Here is a 19,148-nt window from a genome sequence, read left to right as displayed (position 1 = left end):
CTCTTGGATACAAAGATGTGGGAATGTTCTGACTGTAGATACTGCAGGTTATTTTGGTCATATGTTGTCACAAACATGCAGCGGGGATGCTGAGAGATTGATTACAAAAAATAGGATGCTTACTTAGGTCAGAGTTATGTTTGCATTGCTGGAGACACTTAATCATGTCAGCTGCATGTATCTACCTGTATCCTTGCAGAGCCTGGAAATGTGCTTTATAGTGCAGGGTGTAAAACATGTCATTTAGCTCGAAGCAGGTTTGTGTTGGTCCCTGGTTAATCCAGCGGCACTCAGAGTAGCTGGAGCTAAGTTTCAAACATGCCAGCATTGCAGAATGCATCCTGTCAGACCTTTCAGCAGTGTCGCTGGGTTTCAAGTTTTATTTTCTTGGGTTGGTTTTCCTGCTGCCGTCATTCAGGTGTAGAATGGCATATTGCTAAGTGCTTTTCTGTCTTTGATGGACACAACACACATCAATGTAATGGTAATTATGTGTGTGCTAAGAACAGGATCTACCCCAGATGTTTCCTGAGTCACAGGTTCCTTTCCTGGCTTTTTGTGTCAGGTTCTTAATAATTCAAAATTCACTGTTTTGAAAATGTAAAGCAATTTCAGGCTTACAGGTCTACCTTATTACCACAGAACAGTAGAGAAACAGCAGTGGGATAAAGCAGGCCAGACTATCATTAAATAAAAGCTATATATTGTGTTCTTGTTCTTGCATTGAAGCAGTGAGAGATAGGAATGTTTGAAGACTGCGGGATCAAGCCTTTAGCAGCAGTTTGTGCTGTGTTGATTTAAATGAAAAATGAAACTGACACATGCCATGGGCTTGGTGTCCTTTGCCGTAACTTAAACCTGTTATTCCAAAAGAAAAGAAGAAGCAACTCCACAAAAAAGAAAGAAAGGCACTAGATTTAATTAAACCTCAGTAGTGGAGCAGTGGGAGGAGAAGATGACCTGAAGGTGGTGGCCTTCAAACCACCCTGCAAGAAGCTTCCTTAAAAACATCAGCACTGTGGCAGTGTCCTCAAGGTAAACAAATGCAGATGATTTAGGATCAAAGGCAAAGTAAGTACTAATGTTCTTCTCATCAAATTGCTCTGTTATTTGGCGTCTTCAATTTATATTAAGGGTATCTTGCTCTAGTCTTTTCTGCCAATCTCATCTACATTGTATGGCATTGAGACAGCTCAGCTTTGAAGTAGTTCATCACAGGCAAGCATTCAAAGTCCATATCAGAATCTTTTAAAATCAGCAGTTAAATACACACTTTTCCCAGGTAGAGGTGCTGGTGGCTTGGGGCCGAATGGGTTGATACGAATATTGAGGTAGATACCGATAGTTCTGTATTCCTTTTGTTCATTTTCCCAGGCTGATGCTTTTTGTGGGGTGTGTGCTTATATACATCTATTTGACATTATCTGCTGTGGAGTCATGAGTCTGAGAGACATGATCAAGTGGTACATCCGATGCATCAGTCACAACAAGCAAAAAACCAATGTTGTGCTTTGATGATTAAGTTGGATAGCTCCGAGATTCTTTAATCTCCTCTGAAATGCTCGTTGGTGGATAGGTTTTTAACTTGTTTTAGTATTCCGGCTTCAGAGGGGGATTTTCTAATGGTATAGAGGAAGAAGGTAAACAAAGATATCTGTAGGGCTTTTTCAGTTTGTATGTCTTGTTTACCCTGATCTGTTTGGAGAGTCTACTATGAAAATAATGGCTGCAATGCAGTAAGTGCTTTTGGTTTTTGAGGGAACCAGCTTAAGTGGGTGTAGTGATCTTAAGGAATGAAAAGGGTTTGAAAAGTGACAACTCTGCATTTAATGTTGGTAATGTTAATGTTTCATTGCTTGATCAGGTATTTCTGTTTTGCCTCAATTTTTCCATTGGTCAGCTGGAATCGTTAAAAGCTGCCTTAGATACTGACAGCTATCAAAGATTAGTCAGTGTTGGTGCGGCACTGTGTCCATAGAAGGTGCCCAGTGACCTGCTCTTGCCTCCACTGCAGCCAACAGCTATAACCTCACTGGGACTAGCATTTCCTGCGTTCTTCTGAAAGCATCTCCCTTAGATTTCTATGAAATACAGAATTTAAAGTTAGTAGTAATCAAAATTATTAGAAGTATTGCATTAAAATATGTGCATGTCCTCAACAAGGCTTTTTTTTTTTTTTTTGACATCTTGAAAACTAAATTATTATTTTTTTAAACCACTTTCTGGTTTCTCATGTATTGCCATTTCAATTCATATTCAGCAAAACCATTTTCTGCATGTAAGCTGTCTCAGGTCAGTTTGTAGCACTCTTTTTCCCAAGTACTGAACCTTCTTTGAACAGAAGCAGTCTTCAGTGTTGAATTTTTCAGTCTTTTTTCAAAGCATAAAAAATCCTTATTGGAATGTAATTGTAATCTCAAGATCCCAGGAGTTAGGTAAGTCTGTTCTGTTTTGGCACTCTGGCAGTAAATTTTCTCATGAACATATTGCCTGTCGACAGAATTTTGTAGGGAAAGCAAAATTGTCTTTAAAATTTAGCAGCCTGTGCCAGCCTATGCACAAATCTGTTTCTTTACTGAAATTATTATATGAAAAATTAGTGACATTTATTGCTCATTCTATAGCCATTACTTTTCACAAGGAGTGGAGTTGGATACAGCATCTGAATATTACCTTTAAAAATTAGACATCAGCATTATTTTTGTGGTAGATAATACTATGTTGAATTACCAGTTACTTTTTCCATAATGTTCTTTTATTTAGCAAGAGCTGTTACCCTCACATAACTCTTAAAGCATATAAGCCTCAGATAATGGATATGGAACATTCGTGAATCAAGTCCCCCAGCCACTGCAAGCAATCTCAGCCTTTCATTTCACATTTCAACTTGTGAAATGTTTGGGCCTGTCATCTTAAAACACAAGTTTTATTTTGCTTTTCTCATTCATTTATTCTTCTGCACTGTTCAGAAATGGTAAAAGCTGAACGTGACCCTGTCCAATGCCTGAACATAGTACATTCTGTTTCCACGAATGGTAAACTGCTCCCAGTCAATGGTTCATTCTGCTGGGGTTGCACATGTATTTTCAAGATAATCATCTGATTTAAAAATTTTTAAAAATCATCTTTTAAAATCATCTATTTATGTACTTTATTCAGAGAAAAAGCTCGAAGAGGATGAAAAAGTACTGCATAGATAATGGATTGTGGCATCAGGCTGCAGTGGTGTCACACACAATGTTGTTGCCCTACTTACTTGTTTCATTGGCTGAAAGTTTCAATTACAGCTTTTTTTTCTGACTGCTGACATGTTAAGCACTCAGAATGTCGAGTCAAAGGTTGGGGGCTAACAGTTAAACTAAAAATAACTCCAAAGGTGTTATTTATATCCTAGAAAGAACTCATCTGTTGCAACTTGTGTTTTCTGAGGATTTACTTTGTCTGTTTTGGTTTTTAGTTGTGTTTTTTGCAGCCTGATTGTGAATATTTCATTTGGCATAAGCAGAGGTTACATTTTAGATGGACCATTGCTTATGCCAAGCCATTAAAAATAATTCTCGTCACATGTCATACACTGTCCAAGGTATTTTGATTCTGTTTTACTTGTAATTTGCTTTTCATGTAGCGTTTTGTTTCTTAAAAGCTTAATGACTTAAAAGAGCCTTCTGCTGAGCTGACACGGCTGCCTGGCAGGACTGCCCACCCTCTTTGACAGACTGAGTATCTTGCTGCGTGGTAGGATGCCCTCATGCCAAGTCTTCCCCTGGGGTTGTGGCAGTAACAGCCGCTGTTGTGTTTGGGGTGTTGCGTTACTCTGTCCTCTCTCCTTCTTCAAATGTCGAGTGTGGTCTTGGGTGTTCCGTTGTGTTTTCCTTTCTCTCTGCCAAAAAGCAGAAAGAATAATATGCTAGAGAATGGCCACTCCAGTGTGTTAAAGCAAAACAATGGACTAATGTACTTTGGAAGACAAGAGCTGCTCTGAGCGTGGATGGAGCGCTGGCAGGGCGATGCGAGAGGACTCTGCTGCAGACAATGAGTGAGCCCTTTGTTTCTCATGATTGCTGTAGCTGCTGCAGGCACAAATATTCATTGCAGAAGAGATGGCAGCAATGTTTTCAGCTCACACAGAGCCAGCTGTATCTTCTCTGGGCAAATCAATGAAAAGTTTATGTGTGTGCGTACTTACACAGTAATACAATAATGGATCACTTATTCTTAGACACATTAATGAGCACTAAGGAGAAGAGTACATCTTCGTATCTTACAGCATGGAGGAAGGAAACTGTAGGCTAATTAGCAACAGTTTTCTTAAGCAGAAGGTTTTTCCACCTCATTTCTTCATTGCTGTTGAAGACAGGGAGCCCCCTCCTCTGCAGTGCTATGAAGATCCTGGTGTTTCCTACCCCTCCTGAGCTCCCCGGCAGGCACTAGGGACTGCAAAGCCAGCGTGCACTTCTCATGCTCTCACACATGCCCTTCAGGAGTGTGACAGTTAGGAGGAGACGCCTTTACTTTGGTGTTCCTCTCTTGGCAACAGAGTTTGGGTTTGTTGATAGTTCTGTCATAATAAGTCTGTAGTGCTGAGGTTGCACTGCTTTGTTTTCTAAAAGCCTTTTGTACTTCAGGAACTAAGCTAAAAATCAGTTTAATCATCAGAGGATACATTTCACAGGACTTGAGCTTCCCGAGTCTTCATGTGTTTAATGATATTTAATACATGAAACAGAGCTGGTGATCTACAAATGAAAGGCTTGTTATGTTACTGCCCATCTCCTGTGTTGGGCAGCTCCAGTGTTGGGCAGCTCCAGTTTCTTATTTTTGAATTATATGTTTGGGGTTTTTGCTATTGGAAAGAGCACAGGAGGAATAAAAGAGAGAACAATGCCAGTCCTATGAAGAAATTGTTCTCTCTTTTTTGTCTCACTGCAGGAACTGTTTGTGTGAGAGGAAAACTGTTGTTTGTCTCCTTTAAGCCTGGATGTTATGTGTTCAGTTGGACTTCTCCGCGTCCTTGTGCTGCTCTTTTTGACCATGAGCATCCATATAACTCACACCACCTCCTGATGTGCAGAGCTGCAGGCTGTCCCTTGTACACTGGGAGGGGGTTCTGTGAGGGGAAATGGGGAAGAAGCAAGAGTGTTTCTTCTTCGTTTCCCAGCTGGAAATGCTCATTGCTACTGCAAGGCTCACAGGCCTCCTTCAGGAACATGCACAGCAGGACCCATGGCCACTGTAACGAGAGGGGTTACTGATGGGTGTTTTCACTCTCATGTGGCCAAGGCTGGCATCTCTGGCAATGCAGTCTTTGAAACCTGGAACACACAAGCTGGTACCAAGCTGACTAGTTGTGCTTTCCCCCAGCTTTCCCAGTGAGACTGGCAGCTTGGTGTATAGGAATGTGTGAACTGTGCTGTAGTCATTCACACCTATTGCATGTGTTAAATGGAAGTTGAGAACATAAAATTAGGTTGGTTTGATCTTCTTAACACTTTCCTATTAAATTTAAATCAGCACTCAGTCATTTCAAGTAATTTACCAAAATGTGGAAAATCTGCTTCAAGTGATGCCTTCATCCAGTTAAATGAATGCCAGCTTGGTTAAATGAATGCCCAAGTGTGTGATGGAACCAGGGGCTCCTCTAGCTACGTCTTTGTGCAACATGAAGTAGATGCTGGAGCTGTGCTCTTACCTGGGGGCTTGAGACTAACAACTTGATCTTTAATTTACCTTCATAATTTCATCAGCAGCTTTTATTTGACCACCTCAGAAACGGAACCCCAGACCTTCTGGAGGATGTTCAAGCTACAGAAGCCACAAATAGTTTTTTTCATGCATGTTTCTTTGCTTCCTCTGCATAGCATTTACTGAGGGCCTCAGCAGGTGTTTGGAGGCAGTGCAGACTGCATGTGTGCTGCTTGAGTGTGTGTGCCTGAAATTCCATTCACAGTTACTGTGCAGCCTGCTCTGGGGCTTGGCTGTGCTTTCTGTGTTCCTGCTCTCCAGGCTTTGGGGTAAAATTTTACTTCTTCATTCTCCTCTTTGCAGTATGTAAAATAGAGTTAAGCTCACTCAGCTCATAGGCGTCTTTTGAAACATCATTCATTTGAACTTTTTCTTTGGAAGTAAAAAGTACTGTATAAAGCATGTATGGTCTTTAGAAGATTCAGGCTATATAAATGCTAATTTCTATCCTTGTTATTTTGCAGTGTGTTTATTATTCATACAGTTGGGTTTTCTGGATAGAGCCCTCTCTGAGATGAGAAAATTGTTTTAGTAGGAAATGGAGATTTTCTTTTTTTTTTTTGATGAAAAGAAATTACTTCACAGCAAAGGGATCATCTTCACTCCAGAGCTGCTATTTGTGTCCTGAACAGCCCTGCTTGCATTTTTCAGATTCAGAACAATTCTGGGAAAAGCTGGTGATTAGATCAGAAGGACGAAAGGTTTCTGTGGCTGACTCTGCTGTTGATTTCTCTATCTGTAAGATGGCATTAATGATCTTTACTAATGAGCACTGATAATTAGTGGAGCACTGTGCCACAGAGCCTGGGTAGAAGTAGCTGCAGAAGCACGTAGTGAATAGTGGTAACAGGTACTTTGCCGTAGCCAGGTTCTCTAGAGCAGCTCTGCTTGCTGGCTGGACTGTCACGGCAGCATCAATACCGACTGAGCTTCCTGGTTGCAGGCAGTCCAATCAGCCGTTCAGGAGCTTGGTCACTAACAGCCTTGTGTCTGCCATGTGCATTTACATTACTGCTCTCTTGCTAACATTTATGGTAGAAGGGTTGCTGCCAAGCTGGGGCACACAAAATGTATGTCCTCGAGAAGTAATATGTCCTCGAGAAGTAATTAACATGTCTTTGTGTTTCAGAGATGAGCGAAATCAGTCAATCATTGTCAGTGGGGAATCTGGGGCTGGAAAGACTGTCTCTGCTAAGTACGCCATGAGGTATTTTGCCACGGTCAGTGGATCTGCCAGTGAAGCCAATGTTGAGGAGAAAGTCTTGGCCTCCAACCCCATCATGGAGGTAAGAGAGCTACTGCACTAACCCCCACCCTCCAGCCACAGTTATTCTGGGGTTAACATAAGCATTCAGTTGAAAGAGCAATCCATACTGGAATCAAGGAACCTAGAATAAACAGATTTTAAAATACTGGTTTTGATCCATTTACCAGGAGGTGCTTTAGGCATCATTTTGTGTAGGATTTATGACAGATTGAAAGAAGATGGGAAGTAGGGTTCCAGTGTTGTTAATGTATTTCACATAGCAAGTAATTTTTATCTGAATACTGCTTCAAATCTGTTAAGCTTTGTAACAGCAGTATTCCCCAGACCACTGGCCAAATGCGCGCCTGGTTTGTGTTTTGTGTCTTTGCCTGTATGTGTATATTCAAGTTGTAGCTGAAGTTAAGGAACTACATTACGTAATGATTCATCAGAGAGAAAGTCTTGGGGGAATTCCTTGAGAGAAGTACCGCTGTCCATAGGCGCACACATGCGCGCATCTGTGAGCAGCCTAAGAAAATCCTTAGGACAGCTGATGCCTTGGTAGATGTTTACCATCTCTGTACAGTAATGTGAAGTATTAGTGAATAGACAAGAGTAAATGGAGTACACACAGTGAGACGTGAAATGCTGCCATTGTTGTCTTGCTCAGGTATTTTTAAAAATTAATTTATGTTTTATTCCTTCTTTCCTCCTGGCATGAGGAGTTCATGGTACTCAGACTATAGCTGCCCCATCACAATTGTGTGTGTTCTGTCACAAGGTAATTGTGCCTGGTTTGTGGTGCTGTGTGGTGTTTTGAAACCATTTTATGGGCTAAACCAAGCTGTGCCATGATGGGCAGTGGGCTCTGCTGTTGAGGGACTTGAATGTCCCGCTGTAGGAGGAAGCCAGAGGAGCTGAGCCTTGTCTTGAGCTGCATCTTCCCCAGTGGGAGCCGCCTGCGAAGCAATGGCAGTTTTGCAGGCGTGAGCTAATCCCAGAGTACTCCTATCATTGCTCCAACGTTTGCAGTGAGTGTCACGCTGTCCTTGGCCACGTTGAGATTCGGTGCATGGCTAACAGGTCTGTGGGTCTGCCTTCTCCTGCACACCAGGAGGTGGTACCCGGGGCCAGGCAGGTGGCTGTGCACTCACCGCCTGTCTGCTGCGTGATAGCTACTGTAAGAGACTGCAGGATGGGTCTGCAGTTTGCTGTGTGTTTGCTCCGTAAAACACAAACTGTTCACAGGTTTCCCTGTGCCACTTCTGTTTGGTCTCAAAGCCTAAATCAACATCCTTCTCTCTCACTCCTTGGACTGCACCTCCCAGTCAGTGGTCAGCAGCTTACCACTAATTGTCTGGTTTAATTTCCAGAGCGAGGAGCTCTAAACTGAGGACTAGAAATGAACTTTCCATCCATACCTTTTTTATCCACTTAAAACCAGTGGTGGTGCTTTATTTTTATTTTCTAGGGATAACAACAATTTCATGAACCTGGGTATATCTAAAATTCCAGTTACTTTCAACATTGCTATAATTGGATGATAGTAATCCTTTTAACTTCAGCACTTGAACTCAATAAGTTTTAGACTGTTATGAAATCAGGTGTTGAGGCAGATTCTAGGATAGCAAAATTAGTGTTTTGAACTCTTCAGTTGATAAATCAGCAGAAACACAAATTAACCCCTGTAGATTAGGAAGAAAATGAGTAATTCATTATAGAAACAGCAACTCCTCATCTGCTGATTGTGAAATCTTAGGAGCAGACGGTAATTTCATTTTTTTAATTCCTGTTTGAGCAACCTAAACTTCAGCATTTTATGAACTGCCATCATTAGCGTTGTAATTTCACCTCGTCTGTGCCTACTAAATATTCTGTAGTATCAAGCGACCACTATACCTTTCTAGCAACATTTGAATAATTAGTTTCATAGTCAGTAGCTATATACAGTTTTCCTATTGCAGATACAGAAATTGTCAGGTCTTGAAACACATCTTTATGTGTAATTTCCTGCCTCTTGTTGTTTGTAGCTATGTGAATTGTACAGGTTAGTACATATTCTGCTAAACAATCTTGTAATACCAAAGACTGTTTCTATAATACCTTCTAAAGTAATAATTGGTTTCTGAAAATATTGTAATATTGCTGCTGCCAGCACCACCAAAACAGATCCACAGTAGCAATAATTTTAAACCACAAGAAATGCAGTTTGAGTACATTCAGTTTGAACGAATTTAGTGTTTCTTAGGGCTGCAGAGATGCAGTTTCTTGTTCCTTTATAGCAGCTGTTCATCTGATACCCACTTAGACATCTGCTTGGTCAGGCATGCGTGGTGCTGCTGTTGTAATGGAGGTTCGGAGAGTATAATCCCTGCTTCCTGTGCTGTACCCAGCTAGCCCTTACTGATTCACAAGCCTGGAATACTGCATTCCCCACATTTGGAATACTGATACTTAGCATTGCTATTTGCTCTCATTTGGTTTCCTCAAGTTTTATATCAGTACAGAGTTCCTGTGGATGGCTACATGAACAAGGGAACCAGGACATAGTTACAACTCTGTTCGTTAGTTGGGGTGCACTTCAGAGTTAGGTGCTTGATAACATATACGCAGTGGCATATGATAATAGGTAGTGTGCTGTATCTGAATTACTCCAAATGCCATTCCTTTCAATACAGAGATATCTTTAGGATTTTTTTGGAAGGTAAGTTGTTATATGATGCCTAAAACACAATTTAATAGAGAAGAGAAAATGCTATTCTTTGGAGTTCAGCGTGTTGTGATTTGCATGCCTTGATTCTGATATATCCAGCTGGTACCTAATATCCCAACACCGATGAGGTAAGGCAGAGTTGCACCAAGACTGTTTAGGAACAACAGTCATCAATCCAAGACCACGTGCCAGAGAGGAAATACATGAAATTTAGTTTATTGCATATGAAGCTGTGTTGAATCACTCTAAGAAACTTAGGCATGCAGGGCAGCATTGAAGACTGTCTCCACAGAGTCAGTAACCGAGCTGCTAAGGAAGGGATCCAGTTTCAGGGGAATGAAAATGAAGTCTGTAAATGTGCATTTTTAGATTATATTTAGACACACAAGTAAATATTTTTTAATGATATGTTTGCAGAAATAGTTTGGAAATGTGGTTGGTTACAGAGTAATAATAGTAATAAACTGTTAGCCAGACAGGATACAGGGGCTGTTTGCTGGACTATGGGTTTATGATAGGTAGACTTACAGAGGTTGCAAGATCTATACATATATCTGTACACATACATGTAGGGATATATACAGTGTGAAATAATTGTTGTAATTTTATTAAGTCCATAGAAGAAATCTGAGTGTAGGTGAGCATTCTGTCAGACTTTAATTCTTTTAAAAGACTTCAGAGAGCAATGAAGAATTTTTGGATTGAAACTTAGGTTATGTGAAAGTGAAATCATTGCTAGGAATGATCCTGCATTACTGAAAACCATATTTTGATGTAACTTGGTGACCAGGCGGAGATTGTTCCTCATTAAATTCTTGATTATTTTGAAACCAGGGCAAAACTAATGTTAAATGTTTATGAGCAATGTAGATGATTGAATAGAGTTGATAATTTCTAAAAGCTGTTTAACCCTTACAGTATTTCCATTTTTCAGTCCATTGGAAATGCCAAAACTACGAGGAATGACAACAGCAGTCGTTTTGGGAAATACATTGAAATTGGTTTTGATAAGAGGTATCGAATCATTGGTGCTAACATGAGAACTTACCTCTTGGAAAAATCAAGAGTGGTGTTTCAGGTAATACTGATACAATCTTCTTACTGTATGTTTGTGTGACTATCCTTAAAAATGCTGTTGCAATATTAGTTATCTCTCCTAAGAGCTGGCTGTAGTAGTGTATTTGTAATATAGCACATGTTGGGAGGGAGGAGAAAAAGGAAACCAAGTCAGCCCTTCAGTATAGGCCTTATTTGTAGTGATAAAATGTGTATTAAAAAGGCTGTGTATTTGAACATGAAATACTGTCAGTGCACTACTAGGTGTGAGTTTGTGCTTACCGTAGTAATACAGAGTATGGCCACAAGACCCAGCAGAAACCACTCATACTCAAGAAGAGCTCTCTGTTGTGGTTGTAAAGTTGACACCTTAGCTCACTTTCAACCCCTTGTTAAAACCCGGTGCTATCACAGTAATTACGAATGAGTCTCAGTTGTCATCACTTCTCTCCATCTTTGCCTACCTTACAGTCTAGAGCTCAGTAAAAATGGACTTATACTTGAATAGATGCCTAAAGGTATAAACCTAAATAGTTACGATTTGCATTTTGTAGGGGTGTTACATGAAATACTGTTGTAAATTTAAAAAATGAGAGACTTCCTGCACATTGTTCAGTTGGAAGAGAGTTTTGTTTTTTTTTTTGTTTGAAATTATGAAACTGAGGGTGCTTAAATTCACAGTTATGGTGTTGGTCTTGTGTCATAACCTTCTGAGCTGTGTTTGTCCTCCGTTTGAAACTTACAGCTTTGTCTTGGCAAGGGAGATACTGCCTTCACCAGCCTACTATAAATGCTGAGGGGAATGGTATTAGTTATTTTTAGAAAATGAAAAGCTTTTAAGTATGATCATTTACCCAGCCATAGAACCCTGATCTATATTTAATAGTAATCCACAGTTCTGGAAAGTGAAATCATACATTTTTTTGAAATGAAAGTGTCTGCTTGCCTCTCGCTGTTGAAAATGGATTAATCAAGAAGGAAGTGATAGGTGCTGATTTATCTTTCCTTTTTCCATGTGCCCTCCATGCTCTTAATCATCGAATCATAGATCATTTAGGTTGGAAAAGACCTTAAAGATCAGCAAGTCCAGCCATTAACCGTCACTGCCAAGTCCACCGCTAAACCATGTCCCTAAGTGCCACATCTACACATCTTTTAAGTACCTCCAGGGATGGTGACTCAGCCATTTCCCTGGGCAGCCTGTTCCAATGCCTGACAAACCTTTTACTGAAGAAATTTTTCATAATATGAAATCTAGACCTCCTCTGGCACAACTTGAGCCTGTTTCCTCTTGTCCCATCACTTCCTACTTGGAAGAAGAGACTGATTTAATGCTAGAGAAAGCATTAAACATAGTAATTCTTTTCTATTTATGGATGTTTCTGACATTTGTTAAGTTGTGAAAAATAATAAATTCCTTTCTTTTTAAAGGCAGAAGAGGAAAGAAATTACCACATCTTTTACCAACTTTGTGCCTCTGCAGCATTACCTGAGTTTAAAACTCTACGATTAGGTATGACATTATTATTCATTGTGTTGTGCAATTGGAGGTAGAAAGCAGCATCTCTGAGCTTTTTGAGCCATAGAACTGAAAGAAGAATTGCTGGCCTTTGAATTCTAAGCTTATAAACCTTCAAATACTAAAATACATTGAAAATAACTAAAATGGCAGATTGCAGTCTTTGTGGGTTTTAGATAAAACAAAAGTAATGAATTTGTTTAGTCAGTATATTTTAACACACTGCAGTTGTAATTACTAGGATTTATTATGTCCTAGATTACCACATAGCTTTCCAGTAGTGAGGGTGAAATTCTCTTCTCTTGGTCCTTTAAAACCCTTTTTCCATGGCTCCAGCTACCAGAAAATTTTGCCATTTCTCTTGTAAGCACCTGAAAAGCTTATTTTGCGTCTGCATTCTTTCACTTGGGCTGTTACCAACAATTACTTTATCACAAAATTGATAAGTGAAATTTTTCATTTTTGAAGTCAAAATGTTGATAAAGGAAAGGTTTCTCATTTAACGGGACCTGGTCCTTTGTAAAGGAAAAGCGTGACCATGACCTTGGGCCAGGCAATCACCTCATAATTTTTCAAATTCAGTCTGAATTTCAGTGTTTCTTATGTATTTTTAAGAGTTAGTTTCGTGTGGGCAAACTGCACAGCCTGTCAATGCTAATTGCTGAAATATCGTTCTGGTTTTAAAGTGTTTCTCTGCTCTTTTGCACCATCCTGGCACATTTAGGATTCACATCTGCTGACTCAAGAAAGAAGGGAACTGATGTAATTATAACTAAAGAAGCCATTTAGCAGACTCCTCTTGCAGTGTTCTTGAAACCTTAGCAGATCAGAAGAAAAGGAGTCTGTTACTGCAGCTGGAAGCGTGGTCACTGAAACCATAGGAATTTACACAGTATCCAGGAGAGCTACTGCTCTCCCAGTGAAGCCCAGTGCTCTCCCCAGAGTGGTATGAAACATTCAGTTCTCCACCCATGACTTCTCAGCCAGAGCAGATCACAGATACGTAAGACTAAACCAGACCATAAATTAGAAATGGGAAGAAAATGGGCACAATAGTTATTAAAATATCCTGATGTAATAATAACATAAGAATATCTGTCACATAATTCCAGAGTGCTGCTGTCAACTCTGTACCTACCACTTGGGTGGCTAGCTCATACTTGAAGAATAATTGCTTCTAAAGTTGATTGCTCCATAGGTGTGGAAGTCTGAAGTAAGATTAGGTAGAAAATATGCTCGAGGCCCTATTGTAGGAATCAGGTATTGAAAAAAATTCTTCTCCAGAATAAGTCAGTCTTGTGAGCCAGAAGGCAAAAATATAATGACATATTTCAAATCATGGATTCTGCCAAGAGCAACTCGATCATTACACAGCTTTACAGATGTGCTGTGAATTTCTGCATCAGTGTGTGTAAAAGATTTGGTTTTTCTCTTACAGGGAATGCAGATTACTTTCACTATACAAAGCAAGGTGGAAGCCCTGTGATTGATGGTGTTGATGATGCTAAGGAAATGGTAAACACCAGGCAGGCCTGCACTCTCCTAGGTAATTTGTGCAGCACAGTCATATCCCAAATCCCATATACTAGCAAGTGTTTTCTGCATTGTTTGCAATATTTTGTTAAAATCTGTTGCATTTAAGAGCAGGGGAGTTTGAAAAACTTTAGGACTGAGATGCTTTTATTGCATTAAGAAGGTATTTACATTGCAGTGAAATCACATATCTAATGTAGAAGGAGCACACGTTACATGAACATAAATACTGGATTTCCTTGGTGTAGCATATACAGTATTGGAGGTCACTGACAAAGCACTTTGAAACAGGAAATTAAATAGTTTGTTTAAACGGGGGTTTTTGGGGTGCAGAGGGGTGGGGGTGTTTTGTGTAGGTTTTTTGTATCTATTTGTAAAATGGTTTTAATAGCAGTGGAGCAGGCAGTACTGTCCAGTGTCAAAGCCTCTGAAAAAAACAGTGGTCACTGGTTTTCTCTTCTCGATAAAATCTTTGAGCAACTGCACGTTGTGGTTCTTTATTTCTCTCTCTATTCAAAACGTTTTGTTCATCATTTTTTCAGGCATTAGCGATTCTTACCAGATGGGAATTTTTCGAATCCTTGCTGGGATCCTTCACTTGGGCAACGTGGAGTTTGCATCTCGGGATTCTGACAGCTGTGTTATTCCTGTGAGTAGTAGATGAGCTGAAGGGTATAGTTTCTACTCTGACACTTCTGCCTTCTGCTTGTTTGCAGGGACCTCTTCTGAAAGAGGATCAATATAAAAGCACAAGCAATGTGTTTATTTCTAATTTGTTACTATTTTCACGGTTCTTTTTGTGGATGGATTCAACTCCTCTCATTTTAGAGGCTTTAGACAGTTCTCACTGTATTACAGCAGTGGCGGCCTTAATTTTGTTTCAAAACTGTGATCGATCCGTCTTAGAAAAGACAGGATAGCTTTGAAGTCCCGGGCAGGTGTCGAGATCTTTGTATTCCTACATGAGTGCATTTCCTGCCCACAGTAAATGCTTTGCAGGATGTTTCACAAAGTCCAAGGGATACCTATCTAGACATAAGTATGGGATATACAGGTGCAATTCATGTGGCTCATCTAAGTGTTGTGGAGGTCAGCAATGAGGACTGCATAATGTGATCTGGAAAAAGCCTCCTCGTTCAGTGGCTTCTTACTGAAGGCCGTGTTCTGGGGATGAGAAGCAAAAAAAGATCTTGCTTGTCACTCCTCTCTTCCTTGGATTCACAAGTGACCAGTTTCTCCTTTTGCCTTTCCTTGAATGTCCACTGCTGGACTACACAGCCTTCATCTCTCTCTCTCTTCAAATAGTAGCAAGAGTTGCAGGTTTTCGTCCCCATTTTGTGATCAGTTGCTTTCTCAAGAGTCTGCAGTAGCAGTTTCCTGAGACATCAGGCCACAGATGATCAGTGTTCCTCGGACACTGTCTGCCCATGGGGTCCAATGAATAACCGCTGTGAAACTGCAGCAGTAGTCTGGGTCTTTGGTGTGTCTTAAAGAGGTTTTCACTGCAAAGAAAGCGTCATTTAATGATCACAAGTAGAAAGTTGATGAGCCCCAAGACAAGATGCGCTAGCCTGTGTTGTAATGAGTATCTCCAATGCAGGAATCCCACTGAATGAGCTAGTACAAAGCTGCAAGTTCCTGTGCAATCCTATCCTGAGCTGGTAAACATCTAGCAGGCGGCAGTGAATGTCTGCTCAGTGGCATCTGCTACCTGAGCCAAGCTGTTCTCTGGCAATAGCCATGCCACTGCACAGTTCTGTTGCCATGCAGACAGGTCTGCTTTGGAAGTGCTGGCATGGTGTTTCAGGGAGCTCACCGATGGGTTCCATGTAGTGCTTTGTGAATGAATCTGTTTAATGCCAGTTTGAGTAACCCTAATGTGACACTCTTCTGTGCAGTGTTCATTATTATTATTACCTTATTGTCTTCTGAGCCAGTTCAAGTGGTATGGCTAAACTGCAAGAAAGCATGCTCAGTTAATTGGATTTTGGAGGTGTAACAGCACTGCCATGGGATCTGTGTGCTATAAGGACTGGAAGAAGCCCCAGAGAAGTCAGGACATGGAAACAGAAAGATAAAGCTGATGTACCCTGAAGCTATTGGGCATGTAGTAACAGTCCCCTGTGACCTGTCTTTGTCAAGATGCTGCTTGTCAGTCTGCTGTTGAGCCACAGAGTGCAAAATGAACGTGATGAGGAAGTAGTATAAGGGGAGTTCCTTATGAGGAAAGACCTGTCTGTCCTATTTGATTTCTATGTATCAGTTTGCCTGTTAGTCTCAAGGTGTAGTATCTTAATTCATTGAGTGGTAAATGCCTTGCACTGCCTTGCTAATTGATTTTGCCTGGTTAAACAGAGGTCAGTTTTTTCACTTGAACAGTCCAGTCTGAGAGTTAGAGAACATAATTTGTGTGCTCCAATCTCTTAATGTTTGTCACCAGAATTCACTGAGGAAATACTGTGTTAAATACTGAGACCAGAGCACAGAAGTCCTCCCACACTTACTCCTCTTCGATCTTGGCTTGGGCTGTCATGCCCCATTATTGCCCATCACTTTGTGCCCTGCTGTGGGTGTATATAGGCAGATGAGAGCATCACTCAAGATCTGTAGTCCAGTCTGTCCCCAGCACACAGCTGATGTCTTCTGCATTTCTCTAGCTTCACTCAAACCTGAGACAGTTACAAGAGTTCAAAATACGAAGGCCATCCCTGTGAAACTAGGTGGTTCATGTTTATGAAGGCTGCAGGTTCCCTGTGTGGGGCTTTTTGGTGAACACAAGTATAGCAAAATGCATTTGGGGAAACTGAATCACTAATTTACTGCAGTGATGTGAATGTGGTGAGTGGGCAGAAGGCTTGGTGCTGTTGCTGCTTATTGTTGGATCACTGCAGGCAGTTCTGATTGCATGATGGCATGTGTGTTATTGGTGATACTGCTTCAATACCTAACCAGATTGTTTTTGTTAGCCCAAGCATGAACCCCTCACCATCTTCTGCGACCTCATGGGTGTGGAGTATGAAGAGATGGCCCACTGGCTTTGCCATAGGAAACTTGCAACTGCCACCGAAACCTACATCAAGCCAATTTCTAAACTTCATGCCATCAATGCCAGGGATGCACTTGCCAAACATATCTATGCGAATCTCTTTAACTGGATTGTAGATCATGTGAACAAAGCCCTTCACGCTACTGTAAAACAGCATTCTTTCATTGGAGTGTTGGACATTTATGGGTGAGTCTTTCTGTCAGTGATATGACATCTTTTACATAATTATCTTCCTGGAAGACATCTTTGTCGTTACCATGTGGTGTTGCGTGGATTACACAAAAAACCCCAAGCCCTTAGGAGCTGCCCGTTCCAGCTGAAGGAAGTAGGTGTTTAGTTTTGACATGCTAATGAAGATCTTTGTCTTGGCTTTCACGTTTGACATTTATAGTGGGATTTCAGATTTTTGCTGTTGGTAGTTCCTTGATGTATTGCGCAGGGGAAGGTTACAAGGAAATAGTAATCTCCTGGTTCCTCCAGCTGGCAGTTCCAGAGAGGACAAAGATAACTAACATGCTCTCCAAGAGCATCAGTCCCTTCCCTGCGTTCCTCATCCCTGCCTAAGGAGGCAGCATCACTGAATTACCCATGTACTGCATTTTGCCATTTCCCTGTGTGCATTGTTGCTTGACTGCAATTTGTGCCTGGAATAATGCAGTGAATTTGACTAGAGGGAGGGAATTTAAAATTATGCAGTCATTTAATTTGTCTTTTTCACTGCACTAGTAATTTTGAGTATCTGCATATTTTAGATTTGAGACATTCGAAATCAACAGCTTTGAACAGTTCTGTATCAACTATGCCAATGAAAAACTGCAGCAGCAGTTCAATATGGTAAGTAGGAAATGGCTGGCATTTCCTCTTCCCTTTCCCCTCACCCAAGCCCATTCTGCTAATTGGGTCCCCAGTGGTTACAATGAATTCCTTCAGTCTATTAACCAGCTGTCCTGGCCGTGGGCTTTGGGGGATGGAGAGAGATCGACTATCTCCTAGAAATAGATTTTATGACTAACTGCTGCTCTGGGACTATTTGAAATTCCAATCACACTAACAATTATAAGACACAAGCAGTGCTTGGCAATTAAGACCCTGAGATTGCCTGTCAATGAGAGCACCATGTGGATGAAGTTGGAGTTAGCTGTGTTTCTGTCACCTCCAGCAAGAGCCAGTGCACAGGCAGCAGAGAGCAGGGCTCCGCTGCTGGAAATGTGTCACTCGTGCTGCCTCTCCTGGAGTTGTTTTCTGAGGGTTTTCAGCCATGAGCTGGCGACTGACGTGTGCAGGAGGTGCCTCTTCCCCTCCTCCGGAGAGATCACGATTCATTCTCTCTCCTCAGCCCTGTGACGTTTGTAATTACATATCTTACCTGCATAATGATGAGGCAAGTTATTTATGTCAGGTCTGTTGCTAGGCTGTGCTGCAGTGCCAGAGTAGCTTGGAACTCTCTTTACAAGCGTACTTCCATGGCAGTGTGTGCTCGGAGGACCAGATTCCCTCATGCCGTTGTTCATCCCGGTGTCAGGGATGTGTGTCAAGGAGTAAGCTGGGTGCTGGAGCAGGGTCTGGGCTTTCCAGATCCCAGTGTGCCCTCGCCATGCTGGTAATGCCATGGCTGGCTTCAGTTCCGTAAGCAGGATGTCATAGCTGCTAAGTGCAAGGTATCTAGGAGTTTTCTTAGCTCAATGACAAAAATCTGGTCACTGTCCAAACTGTAAGGGTTCACTCCTTTAGTGAAGATCATTGTCTCTATGTTCCCTTCCTTCTCACGCTGTTGCATGTGTCCCATGAAGGATGGGGTGACAGGGCTTTTGTGTTGATGCCCCACCAAGATACCAAACCCAGTGACAGTGAACACGGACCCATTGGGCTGCTGTGCAGGTGCCTGGGGTGGAAGTTGCTTTAAACTAAAGCTCTGTGTCTGATGGCAGGCAGCAAACCTTCAAGTGCTGCCTGGGGTGGCCTGAGCCCAGCTGAGGGCAGGCTGCTCAGGGACTGCTCAGCCACCAGTCATGCCTCCACAGCCTCCCTGGCCACCCTTCCCCTGCCTGACCACACACAGCCATAAGGAAAAATGGATCTGAAGACATTTTTCACCATGTAATTGCTGATTCCTTTACAGTGAAGAAATGGTTTTATGTTTTCTATCAGGACTTGGGTATGATTCATCAGCGAAACACAACCATTGGCTTTCCAGTTAGGAATTAACTTGGCATGTAACGCAGCCATTAAGCGGCGGGGTTGGAATGGCTCCCGCGGGCGCTGTTAAGGAGCACTGCTTTGGAAAGGATGGTGT

At 41.5% G+C, this 19,148-nt stretch overlaps 1 protein-coding gene across 1 annotated transcript in view; it reads left to right on the top strand.

Annotated features, from left to right (window-relative positions):
• Nucleotides 1-19,148, top strand: part of MYO5A (myosin VA) — a 100,083-nt gene that overhangs the window by 34,109 nt on the left and 46,826 nt on the right. Inside the window, exons 5-11 of the mRNA XM_061446967.1 lie at nucleotides 6,872-7,028; nucleotides 10,636-10,779; nucleotides 12,189-12,270; nucleotides 13,715-13,822; nucleotides 14,352-14,458; nucleotides 16,776-17,041; nucleotides 17,608-17,689. Of these exons, the coding sequence (XP_061302951.1) occupies nucleotides 6,872-7,028; nucleotides 10,636-10,779; nucleotides 12,189-12,270; nucleotides 13,715-13,822; nucleotides 14,352-14,458; nucleotides 16,776-17,041; nucleotides 17,608-17,689 (946 nt within the window). The remainder of the gene's footprint in view (nucleotides 1-6,871; nucleotides 7,029-10,635; nucleotides 10,780-12,188; nucleotides 12,271-13,714; nucleotides 13,823-14,351; nucleotides 14,459-16,775; nucleotides 17,042-17,607; nucleotides 17,690-19,148) is intronic.

Source organism: Pezoporus flaviventris, unplaced genomic scaffold (genome assembly GCF_033815535.1).
Source record: "Pezoporus flaviventris isolate CSIRO_AGI_PZ_B2104156 unplaced genomic scaffold, CSIRO_AGI_Pfla_v1 ptg000006l, whole genome shotgun sequence".
NCBI lineage: Eukaryota > Metazoa > Chordata > Aves > Psittaciformes > Psittacidae > Pezoporus > Pezoporus flaviventris.
This window is presented reverse-complemented; position numbering and strand designations above follow the sequence as displayed.